The following is a 12,994-nucleotide window of genomic DNA, read 5'->3' as shown; positions in this document are numbered from 1 at the left end:
TCTGGGCCCCATCCTCTCCCCTCTCCAGCGTGTCTTCTTTTTTTTACCAGCAGTTTTCATGTTTACAAAGAGTAAATTTTGCGAGGTCCCACACCTCCTCAGAGCCCCCAGTCCTCGTTGCTTCCTTCCTTCTGGCCCCGGCTTTCCCTCTTCCCCACTCCCCCAGACCCCACGCCCTCCGCACTCCTGCCCCTCCGGCTTCCCCAGCGTCGGTGAGCGCTCTGTGCCGCTGTGCGGTGCCGCCTGCCCCGTCCACGATGCCCTCTTGCTTTACCAAACTCCTCGTTCTTTAAGACCCAGCTCAGTTGTCAGTGCCTCTGTACAGCCTCTTCTGGTCTCCCAGGCTCAGTTTAGGGGTTTCTTTCTCTTTATTCCCAGAGCCTCTTCCTCACATCTCTGCTGTAGCTCTTAGTTTGTATTCTAATAAACTGGTTACCTACTTGGCTTTCTAATGACACTGTGAGTTCTCAGAATACAGAGGTAATGACTCACCCATCTTCGTGTCCCCTATCCTCCTGCTATCCCTGGCACATAGTAGGCGCTCAATACATGTTTGTCGAATTAAAAGTACAGTTGTACAAATCCTAAAAGATAGAGATTATGTCACGGCAGGAAGCCCAATGAAGAGTGCTCTTTTACATTTCTTCGGTGTTAAAATTTACCCGTTCTCATCTTTCACCCAAACAGTAGCTATTCAGTGGCGTTCCTTCATGAGGCGATTTAGTCCTCAGTATTGCCTTTGAAGAGTTTCAAAGCCAGCCTCTCTTGCCCTGCTGGCCCCCTCTGAGAAAATCAAGAAGCAGGGGCTGAATGACTTTCTGAAAAGAATCAAGATTGTATAGCTTTTGCAAAACTATTTTGTGTGCCTACCGGGGCATTAAATATTTATTGAGTGCCTACCATGGGCAAGGCATTTGATATCTTTAGTGGTTTTCTGCTCTGAATTCTCTAATCAGGTTGAAATGATCTATTCCTGAAGTTTTAAAGTCAAGTCTTTCTCAATTAAAGCTCTTAGAGATTGTGAGCCTTTATAGCCGTTAAGTCAGATATGTCTTTTCCTTGGGAAATGTCTTCGTAATTTTTTTTTTAATCACAATAAATAGAGTCATAATGAAAGGTACGTTCAATCCCAGTGTAAGCCTAGGATGTTTATTCTGAAACATTTCATCACTAATTTTTATTTTATCACCAATTTCCCCAGAGAGTCCCCCTGCAGCCAAGTGCACTGTGGTTCCGAGGGCTCCCCTGAAAGCATAGTGTGTGCAGCTCTGGGCCCTTAGTGCCGCCTTGAGCTGTGCTGCCAGGAGTCATGCCCACCTGCCCCCAACTTGAAGGTTTCTCCTGAATTTTACGGCTTCTTTTTTCCTCGTAGATCATGGGAATCCTTCAGGTAGCTATCCTGGGAGCCTTTCTTCTTGTTCTATAAATAATTTCACATTGGGCTTGCTTTTTTTGTCTCTTCTGTTGGTTCACTTTCAAATGCTGCTAGCTGTGATCGTTTTGCATCATTTCACACAGCTATTAGGCTTTCTTTTGTTCCATAGGGTTTTTATTAATTAAGGAAATGATATTAAAATGCAGGTGTTATCAGTACTCAAAGTCCTAATGAAAAAGAGAGTGAGAAGCTGTTTTCCCATTTTGGAAGGAGAAACTTTAGGCTCTGTTGTTGTTCATAGTAATGCATTTGTTTACTGTTGAAATTAAATCCTCCAGACTCATAGTTTATTGTACTTTCTACCTCTCTCTTTTTTTTTAAGTCCTCCTATTTAAAAAAAAAAGTACTCAGAGACCATGTATTATATATATATATATATACATATATATATATATATATATATATGTATGTATGTCCTTTAGTGATTTGAGAGAAACTCAATTTTAACAGTTAAGCAAATGAAACAATTTTCTATATACTTTTTACAGGAAGCTATTGAATCCTTCAAAGAAGCTTTGAAGCAGAAAGTTGATTTTATTGATGCATATAAAAGTCTGGGGCAGGCCTATAGGTAAGTAAAGTATTAATAGTTGGGGTAGGAGGGAGGGCATAGAGTAGGATAGCCTCACATAATAGTGATTTTTTTAAAAAAACGCATTTCTTAACCAAAAGAGAAGGTCATTCTAAATCACATAGGCATTCACATACTTATTAAGATCTTCTCTGGAACATAGAGAGAACCACGGGTAAGAGGATATCGTGATGCCTGTTACTGTGTCTTAAAACAACCTCGGTCTGTATATATTAGTCTAGAAGACGTTAGTCCTTCAAGGGTTGTTGCTTTGAATAGTGGCATTATAAGCTGCTGAGTTACAGACGCTGCTGCCTTTTTAGGCAGTAACTAAGGTTAATACCCACATCACTAGGATCTGTTTGAAGATTCCTAGAATTGCGGGATGGAAATGTTACAGTTATGATGCATCTCTATAGAGTATGAGTAGTTGTGCCTGAACCCTGGCTTCTTGACTACATGCATTGCCCTGACCAGCAAAGCTATTCTGACTTTTGGCTTAAAAATTTTTTAACATTCTGACTCGTATAAAGGTGCTATAAATTAGGAAAGAGAGAGACAGTAATAGAAATCCCCTGTTAAACCCTGTTAGGTGCCTTATTCAGGAAGGATTACATTTAAGAGCTTATTTATCCGATGCCATAGTTGGAAAAGCTCTCATACTGACTTGGAGAAAGTGTGTTTGGATTTGTTCTAGGTTTAAGGGATGATATTTATCCTTCCTGTCCCACAAAATTGTTGGGTATATAAATTGAAAACAGATTTGAAAGCACCTAGTAAATAGTAAAGTGCTGTATAAATGTAAGTGGGTGTTATATATATATATTTTTTAAATCTTCATTATTTATAGAAAGTTGACATATGGGATATTTTGAAGGTTCTTCAATTATTTATAAAAATTTTGATATATAAAAGAGGGCAAGGCTGGTCAGTAATAACCATTTCCACTCTGAAATGATCACAATTCTGAAATATACTTCTTATTTCAGAATTTTAAAGTAGATAATGATTTACTGGATTTTAAGAGAAGTACCTTCAGTGACAGAAAAAATTAAATTATAAGCCTATGAATTTGATTCGCAATGATATACCTCTGTATGATTATAACCTACTTACTTTTTTCCAAAGGAGAAACATATGTTTCTATCCAGATAACTAAAATTTACACAAAGTTTTTTTAGGGGTTGGAGCTGATCATGAGTTGGGGAAAGGGATTTGAATAAGCATTTGTCTTTGGAAATCAGTAAATTAATTTTCCCCCAAAGAATTTCAAGAGTTCTATGGTGATCCTATAATCTGGTAAGATTTAGAAAAAGTAAGTAGGATATGATGCGTCAAAGGCTAAGTAGCTATAAAGTGGTAAAATAAAAAAGCAAACACCCACATTAAAGTATCGTATTTGTAGACTGAACCATCATTCTGAGGATAACTTATTCTGTGTGTTTACTGAAACGCCTATACTATGTTCATCGCTATTGTTAAACACCTAGAGAGCTGGGCAATTTTGAAGCAGCCACTGAGAGCTTTCAAAAGGCTCTGTTGCTGAACCAAAATCACGTGCAGACCCTCCAGCTTCGGGGAATGATGCTTTACCACCATGGCAGCTTGCAGGAAGCCCTTAAGAACTTCAAGGTGAGCATCCGTAAGTGAGAAGCAACGTAACTGCAATTCCGCGTCATTCTTCAACAAAGTTCAGTGAAATGAACGGGATCAGCAGGGAGGGCGGGTAAGCATAGTGCTTATAGTTCAGCAAAAAGAAAGAGGAGAAAACCGTGGCCTGGTCCTGTAGACTGATTGACTGAGGATGTATTAGGTCCGATTTAACCTGGAGAGAAAACTTTCCTAACTCCAGATTAAAGAAGAAAGTACTTTAAAGTTTCCTTAAACTGTATTGATTCTAATACAGCATTTTCTCCTTCGATGCCTCAGCGGTGTCTGCAGCTGGAACCGTATAACGAGGTGTGCCAGTACATGAAAGGACTCAGCCACGTAGCAATGGGACAGTTTTATGAAGGGATAAAAGCACAAACGAAAGTTATGCTAAATGACCCTCTCCCAGGCCAGAAGGCCAGCCCAGAGTACCTTAAAGTGAAATACCTCCGAGGTAAGTCAAACAGCTGCAGAGTCACTGACCCTGAGTGCTTGGAGTAAGAGTTGATACTGCTTGTGTCTCTGGTGTTCCATGTTAGGCAGTTGAGTCTCAGAGCAGCTGGGTGACTTGTCCTCAGCTGCCCCTTGGTTAGTGGTGGTATCTGGGCTAGAGGGGCGAGCCCATGTCTTCTAAAGGCCAATCCAGTGTTTTTTTGTTTTTTTTTTCTCTTCCTCACATTATTTCTTTCTAAAGTTAAAAAATTTTACTTATGCCAAAAAAACATAGTTTGACCTAAATGTGACAATCATCTGGGTATCCATGACTTGCCACACCTCATCCAGAGATATAGGAATGACAGGAAAGGAACATTTTATGAGGTTTTTACTGTTAAATAAAAACTTGGTATCTTTGATCTGTCATTCCTTCATATCAGAATTCCCACATAGTTTGGAGAATTTAAATTGAGATAAAGAAGAAAGCAGATCTTTGGGTTATCCTTCTATTAGACAGTCTTACCCTTTTTCTGCCATACATAAAGACATTTTTGTTTTTCATATAAAGCCCAAGTCTTTACTTTTATTCCTTCTCTTTCCTTTATCACTAGCCCTCTGTACTAGCACTGTCCAAGTGAAAACATTTACAAGCCATGTGTGTAATTTTAAATTTCTAGTAGCCACATTAAAAAAGTAAAAACGAACGGGTGGAATTCATTTTAATAATATATCTTATCTTATTTAACTCGGTACATCCACAATATTAGTTCAATATATAATTAATATGAAAACACTATTTATTGGATATTTTACATTTTTTGGTACTAGTCTTTGAATATGGCATATATTTACACTTACAGTTCATCTCAATTTGGATGCTAAATTTTCATTGGAAATACTTGATCTGAACTTAGATTTCATAAAGTTTAAAGTTGGAAAAGTAGACTGATATATGTAAGTTGTTCCAAACCTACGGCAGTTTTCTAATAATTGAATAAAATATCAGTTTTAAGTTTAAATTAATTCAAATTAAGTAAAATCTAAAGTTCAGTGCCTCAGCCACACTAGTCACCCCTTAAGTTGTCAGTAGCCAGCTGGCTAGGGATTACCTTTTCGACAGCACAGCTCTTTACTCTAAATTGTAATTCCCTCTATTTTCCTGGTTTAGGAGAACTTGGACTTGTGAACTATAGACTGAAGATGGGGGCACTCCACATCCTGGTTTTTTCTACACCGCGTCCCTAGAGATAAGCAGCAGTTGGTCAGCCAGTTGATGAAATCGCATACGTAGTCAGTAGATCTATTAGTTGAGAAGGAAGCAGGCTCTGTCTAACACTGAACTTGCATTCCCAGACTCTGGAATTGAATAGTGAGATCTTTGGTGTTGCTTATGGAAAGGTGGTTAAAATTTAGCCGAAGTGGACCCTGATTGACTGGCTTGTATTTGACCCTGGTAACTCAAGTCAGCAGCAGGCCACCTCCGTTATCATATAATAGTGACTTGCTAAAATTTGGAGTCTCCATTTAGAATTCTTGTAATTTTTAGAAATAAATTTATTTATTTATTTATGTTTGGCTGCGTTGGGTCCTCGTTGCTGTGCGCGGGCTTTCTCTAGTTGTGGTGAGCCGGGGCTACATTTCATTGCGGTGCGTGGGCTTCTCATTGCCGTGGCTTCTCTTGTTGCGGAGCACGGGCTCTAGGCGCAGTGGGCTTCAGTAGTTGTGGCGCGTGGGCTCAGTAGTTGTGGCTCGCCGGCTCTAGAGTGCGGGCTCAGTACTTGTGGCGCACGGGCTTAGTTGCTCCGCGGCATGTGGGATCTTCCCAGACCGGGGATCGGACCCGTGTCCCCTACATTGGCAGGCGGATTCTTAACCACTGCGCCACCGGGGAAGTCCCAGAATCCTCGTAATTAAATAACGGTTTGTTATGAGGTATTTGTACAGACTGGCTATAAAAAATTACAGTTAGCTATAAAAACCGTCTCTTTGGCATATCCGGGTGTGTCAGATCCCATTTCCCATCCGCAGAGTATTCTCGATATCTTCATGCACACCTTGATACTCCCCTTACGGAATATAACATCGACGCGGACCTGCCCGGGAGCTTTAAAGACCACTGGGCTAAGAATCTGCCTTTCCTCATAGAAGACTACGAAGAGCAGCCAGGGCTGCAACCCCACATAAAGTGAGTGCTTTATTTATTTGTTTATTTTTTGCATCTTTATTTGAGTAGAATTGCTTTACAACGTGGTGTTAGTTTCCACTGTACAACGAAGTGAATCAGCTATACGTATACATATATCCCCATATCCCCTCCCTCTTGCGTCTCCCTCCCTCCCACCCTCCCTATCCCACCTCCCAGGTGGTCACAAAGCACCAAGCTGATCTCCTGTGCTATGCAGCAGCTTCCCACTAGCTATCTATTTTACATTTGGTAGTGTATATACGTCAGTGCTACTCTCAAAGTGAGCGCTTTAAGTGAAGATTTTTTTTTTCTTTTTCAACACTGAGCTGTAAGTTCATCATAATATCTCTTGGTCAGTAAATGGCTTTCTATTCATGTTTCTGATGAATTTATTTTTGAATTGGGTATGTCCGCAAATATTTCTTTTCTTTCTATTCTTTGGACATCGTCTTTCCTTTTAGTGCGACATTCCCTGCTATTGTGGGGTAACTTCAAACTTCAAATGTACTTGTCTTCTTGGTAGCGTTTGATATGCATTATTCCTTTACCGTGTTACTTTAAAACAAATTTCTTAACATATTAAAAGTTTGAAATTACAGCACTGGCCAATACTGCTGCAATATGGCAAAATGGATATGCTAAAAGGCTATCCCATTACAGAACAATTAGATTTAGAATAGAAATTAATTCCTGGCAGTCTAGCAGTGTCTTAAAAATTAGGAAAAATCTGTAAAGATCAGCTCCCTCGATGCCTAAAAAGAAAGAAAAGAGAAGGTATTCAAACTACAGTGATGGATGGTAAACACATTTTAAAGGAGGAAGGTATCCTCTCCAGTGGAGTGCCTTGAGGCATGGCAGGGTGGGTTTGTTGACCTTCAAAGGGCTAAAGTGATCCCATATTGGAGGCATTCCCAGGATCTCAACAGAAGCAGACGCAGATCCTTCCTGGGGAGAAATTAGTGCCAATTTGTAGCCCAAGTATTCCCACAGATTAAGATCATTAGTGTGAGAATGAAAACCAAGATGACCGAAACCATTTGTGAGAATCAACAGAAGCCACAAACAATAGACTTTGACCTTTAAGGACTTCAGATATTGGAATTGTTGAAAACAGACTTTACAGTAACTCCAAATGAAATGCTTGAAGAAATTATGAAGAGATCACAAACATGAGCAAGAAACATGAGATTATAAAAAATGACCAGACAGATGCCACAGGCCCAACATGCTGCAGACCAAAAAAATAAGCTCTAGGAATAGAAAATATAATCATTGAAATGAAGAATTCAGTATACAGGCTAAAAAGCAGATTAGATATAGCTGAGGGAAAATGGCAGAATTGGAAGATAGAGCACAGACAGTCAAGGAGTTAGAAAACTTGAAAGAGAGCAGATACGTAAAATGTAAGAAGGGCTAACACTTGCGTGTGTAATTGAAACTCCCAAAGGAGAAAATGGATGAGAGGCAATATTTGAAGAAATAATGGCTAAGAATTTTCCAGAACGAAGGAAACACATACATTCATAGATTTTTTTTTTTTTTAAAAAAGCAGGGTAAACGAAAAAAAAATCCATTTAGACACTTCATAGGTAACTGGAGAACACCTAAGGTAAAGAGAAAAATCTTAAAAATAGGAAAGTCATATCACCTACTTAGAGTCAATTATTGGACTGACTGTAAACCTTTCAACACCAACAGTTTCTGCAAATAAAAGTCAAACAGCTAATTAGAAAAGTGCAAAAGACATGAACAGGTAATTTCATCAAGGGGGAAACATGAATGGCAAACATGAAAAGATGCTTCAGTTCATAAATATATAAGAGCACATGAGATGCTTCACCCACTAGGTAAACAAATATTAACAATACGAAGTCTGATAATAGTAGTATTGACCAGGAGGAGGATATGGGGAAATTTCATACACTGGGGTATAAATTGCTCCATGAACTTCTGCCAGCAGTTTGTCCTTATTGTGTAAAATCGAATATCTGCACGTCCTACAATCTTTAAGTTCTGCTCCTGTGTATATTCAGGAGAGAACCATGTACCTGTGCACATGTCTGCTTGGAGACCTGTTGATAGCAGTTTCTTTGTTCGCAACTGAAAACGAAATCATCCCAAATGTTCATGAACAGAAAAACGGATAAATGTGGTACTGTCACATAGGGGGTATTATACAGCAGTATAAACAAATGACCCAAGCAACAGTGTGGACTAATTTTGGAATATAAAGTTGAGTAAAAACAGCAAGTTGGTACACTGCAGGGTCACATCATTTTTCCCATAGAGCTCATAAGCAAAACTATAGAATATATTGTTTAGGGATATACATATGTAACCTGATTTTTAAAAGAAGAACGTCAGGGAATTGTGAACACAAAATTCAAGATAAGTTACCTCTTTCTGGGAGGCAGGAGGATAGGACAGGAAAGTGGCACACAAGTAGGTAGAGCTACATAATTGTCCAGGTCCTTTCGTTGAGTAATGAGGTTGTATGCTTTTGTAAGTTTCAATAGTCAAGATAATAAAAACCAAATAGATTGCTCAAAGAGGTATGTATGTTCTCTAGCACCCCTTTTTAGAGAAATACTTACGTGCAGGAAAGGGGGGGCCTGAAGGGCTGTCCTTGGAGAGGCCTGCTCACCAGGCTGGCCCTGGGCTGGCGTCTGGGAACGGGGATTTCGGGATCTCCCCCTACCCCCAAGTGCCCAGAGCTAAGAATGGCTCCCAGCACCTGCACCATGTGCGTGAACGGTGTGGCTCATGCTGAACACCTGCCCTCCTCTGGGGGCCTAGGGTACCTGCCAGGCAGGGGTGCTCACGTGGTCAGCCCCCAGTACAATTCCTGGGCACGGCGTGTCCAGTGAGCGTTTCACTCGGGGAATTAATGCCACGTGTCTCCCCAGGGTCCTGGAAGTGCGCCTGGATTCCTCTGGACCTCGCCCCACGTGCCTTTTCCCTCTGACGATTGTGCTGTGTCCTCAGAGCCACGAGTACAACTGTACACAGAGCCTGGGAGTCCTCCTAGTGAATTACTGAACCCTTGGGGAAGCTGACACAGCCTGTAACTTAGAATTGCAGTCTTTGTTATGAAAACTTTTAGCAGGTTGGCGGGTAAACAGTAGCAGTCACATACACAGTCCCAAGGACACTTGGCATCATGTAACTTGGGGCCGGAGCAGGAGATGGACGTAGGGTTGGGTTTGGTTGCTTGTCAAAAGAGGCAGTCCCTGTGTTCTGGAGAGGTTTACAGAACAAATAAGGCTCAGACGTGTCTTCTGAATTGCAAACTAGTTATCAGCGTTACCAACAAGCACGTGACAGCGACTGTGCACACGCTGTCATGAAGAGTCCTGCTTTGAATTTGTGTCTGGTTGGGTAGAGACCACTGAAGTAAAGATTATGTGGTCAGAAGCTCCTTGATTATTTTTGCAGTGGAAGAAGCAACTGCTTTTCGGGTGAAACTGGATGACCAGATATCTGTGGTAAAAGTCTTTATCATGTACGTAATGTTTTTTCCAGAGATGTGTTACATCAGAATTTTGAGAGTTATAAGCCCGAGGTCCAAGAGCTGATTTGTGTAGCTGATCGTTTGGGATCTCTGATGCAATATGAAACACCTGGTTTCCTGCCAAACAAGAGAATACACAGAGGTATTTTAAAACTATCTGAAAATGGAAGTGTTTATGACAAAGGAGCAGAGGATTGGTAAAACCACGTTGTACTTTTGAAAAGAATCATTTGTTGTGCTTACTGAAAATCTCCATGTGATCAGAACAGAAATGTATAGATTCATTCACACTGAATTCTGAGAGAAGACTGCTTCCAGCTTTGGCTCTTATGCTGTTGCTTTGGTGTAGATGTAGAAGGTAGGTCTTCAGTCATTGCTGTAAATCAGACACAGCTCAGCCACCAGAGCTGTCTCCTTACTGTAGGGTGAGGAGGGATTTGAACCTCAGTTCTTTCAGGATTGGGAGCAGACATGTGTGAGGTTGTCTTCAATTTCCTCTGATAGAGTTGAGCTTTAGTCAGACCATCATGTAATGCATCTGTGGTCCTGTTAAGTTACCAATACTTGTGATTCTTTTTGTTTTCCCTGGTTTATTTTCATATTTATTTTAATTTTTATTCTATTTTTGCCTTTAAAATTTTTTGTCATTTTTTTAAATCATCTCTATTGGAGTATAATTGCTCTACAATGCTGTGTTAGTTTCTGCTGTATAACAAAGTGAATCAGCCATATGCATACGTATATCCCCATATCCCCTCCCTCTTGCGTCTCCCTCCCACCCTCCCTATCCCACCCCTCTAGATGGTCACAAAGCACCGAGCTCATCTCCTGTGCCATGTGGCTGCTTCCCACTAGCCATCTATTTTACATTTGGTAGTGGATATATGTCCATGCCACTCTCTCAGTTTGTCCCAGCTTACCCTTCCCTCTCCCCGTGTCCTCAAGTCCATTCTCTACGTCCGCGTCTTTATTCCTGTCCGGGCCCTAGGTGCATCAGAACCAATTTTTTTTTTTTTAGATTCCATGATTCTTTCGCCGAGTTGTCGGCAAAGATCATTCCCTCTAAAGGGTACCTACAAACTCTGTTTTCCCCACATTGCCTTCTTTTAGCCATGGGTTTGGCAGCCTTAGAAGTCATGCAAGCTGTACAGCGTACGTGGACCAGTTCAAAGGTTCGAATGAATGGGAAAACGCGGCTGATGCAGTGGAGAGACATGTTTGACATCGCAGTGAAGTGGAGACGGTAACTGACGTTTCAGTGAAAATAAGCTACACGTCTTATAATTGTCAGAAAACATTAAGTCTCCTCTAGTTCACAGGTTTTGAATCCCATTTTATTTACTAATAATTGGCCTTTGTAAGTTATGTTTTCCTCTCTAAAGTTTGTCAGAAATTCCTGACATCGTTATTCTTTGAAATACACTCGACAAATATTTATGAAATAGGAATTGATCGTTGCCGTGCTTCGGAGCACATTTTTAAGTGAAGTGTTGTAGAAAAAGCGGTCTCTCTGGAAGAGCATATCGTTCATTACCTGTGGTACCTTTGAACGAGCTTCAGTGCACCAGTCTTCTTATGCTTGAAGTGTGGGCCTGGCCAACCAGCTACAGTTTAGAGGGGGAACCGCTGATACTCAATTTTCATGAGAAAAATCCTGCTCTACTAGTAAACCTGTACCGACGTCTTGCTTGGTCCAGTTAGAACATCTTTTTGGAATGTGCAGGTTTGTGTTTCATACTTTTAGATGTAATGGACTGAGCAGTTGTTTTCCAAAGACCTCTACATGTTTTATTTTGAATGCTTTTGAACATTTCTAGGTTTTATAAGGTCTTTTTTTTCTTTTTCTTTTTGCCGTACGCGGAACTCTCACCGTTGTGGCCTCTCCTGTTGCGGAGCACAGGCTCCGGACGCGCAGGCTCAGCGGCCACGGCTCACGGGCCCAGCCGCTCCGCGGCATGTGGGATCTTCCCGGACCGGGGCACGAACCCATGTCCCCTGCAGTGGCAGGCGGACTCTCAACCACTGCACCACCAGGGAAGCCCAGGTCTTCATTTTTAAATAAGCTCTGTTTTACAGGATTGCTGACCCAGACCAGCCAGTGTTATGGTTGGATCAAATGCCAGCACGAAGTCTTAGCAGAGGCTTTAACAACCACATCAATTTGATCAGGTATGAACATTCTGTTTATCTTTCCTGTTCTCATAGGAGTTGATTTTAAATCGTCAGTTCATGGAGACCACGAGCAACCCAGTGCTCCCTCCTCGGTGACTTTTTGACACAAATCAGCTCTGCACCTGCAAGGTCCTTCCCGCATTCCTTTGAGCTAGCCTGGTTGCAGAAAGAAATGCTCTGCCCCTTCTCCAGGCTCTTTGCTGCAGAACTCAAATGAAGGGTAGAGTGCCAGATTTTTGCCTAGATGTCAGTCTTTAAAGGGCCCTAAAACATCATAGAAAGTAATTAGATGGAGAATATTACATTACCATAAGATCCCGATAATATCATATAGCTTAAAGAATTCTTGTGGTGAGGGGAAGACTCCCCCTTCCAACCCTGCAACACCCAAGGCAGTTGGATGAAAAACGCTGTCTGGGTGCTAAGCTGCCTTCCTGGGAGGATGAGCCAGGTTAGCTGGAGAGCTTTTGTTTTGTCCAGAGGCTCTGGCAAGTTAGGGGCGTGGGTGAAGTGCTCACCTCGTTACCGGACCCTTCATGTGCTTAGCCACCCTCTAGATATATGATGAGCAAATATTAAAGAGTATCAGCTTCAGTATCAGACCCACTGAATTTAATTTTAGGTAAATTTTACACCTATGGTAGTTGTGTCACATCTAAAATGCTTCTAATTCCAGAACCCTGAATCAAGAAAATAGTATAGTATACAACTTTGACATTTAAGTTTAATGGAAGTGTTCTTAAGACATTTATTTTTTTAATTCCTAGAAAATAAAGTTCCTTTCCCCTTGTGACTTGTATATTCCTGTTTCTTACAGAATAATTTGTGACATTCACAGGTAGACTCAACTAGCTTTAACTAAAGGCCACTCTCCATGTGCTGTGCAGCATGATGGTGATTTAGCCGTGAAGGACAGCCTCTCACTGCAGAAGGCTTGTAGCTTAGTGACGAAGATGGGCCTCACTAAGCTATGAGCCTACCATGTAGTGTGTTAAGAGTGGTGTTGGTCACGTGTACAGGATGCCGGGGGGTGGG

The 12,994-nt window shown here is 41.2% G+C and overlaps 1 protein-coding gene across 1 annotated transcript in view; it reads left to right on the top strand.

Moving 5' to 3' along the window:
- The window catches only part of TTC13 (tetratricopeptide repeat domain 13), a gene marked incomplete at its 3' end in the record, with an annotated part of 67,958 nt that overhangs the window by 43,313 nt on the left and 11,651 nt on the right, over positions 1-12,994 (top strand). The window contains exons 9-15 of the mRNA XM_007466995.1: positions 1,924-2,006; positions 3,497-3,638; positions 3,936-4,110; positions 6,120-6,276; positions 9,799-9,929; positions 10,898-11,030; positions 11,864-11,956. Coding sequence (XP_007467057.1) covers positions 1,924-2,006; positions 3,497-3,638; positions 3,936-4,110; positions 6,120-6,276; positions 9,799-9,929; positions 10,898-11,030; positions 11,864-11,956 — 914 coding nt within the window. The remainder of the gene's footprint in view (positions 1-1,923; positions 2,007-3,496; positions 3,639-3,935; positions 4,111-6,119; positions 6,277-9,798; positions 9,930-10,897; positions 11,031-11,863; positions 11,957-12,994) is intronic.

This window comes from Lipotes vexillifer, unplaced genomic scaffold (genome assembly GCF_000442215.2).
Source record: "Lipotes vexillifer unplaced genomic scaffold, Lipotes_vexillifer_v1.1 scaffold410, whole genome shotgun sequence".
NCBI lineage: Eukaryota > Metazoa > Chordata > Mammalia > Artiodactyla > Lipotidae > Lipotes > Lipotes vexillifer.
Note: the sequence above shows the minus strand (reverse complement) of the source record. Positions and strands in the feature narration are given on the sequence as shown.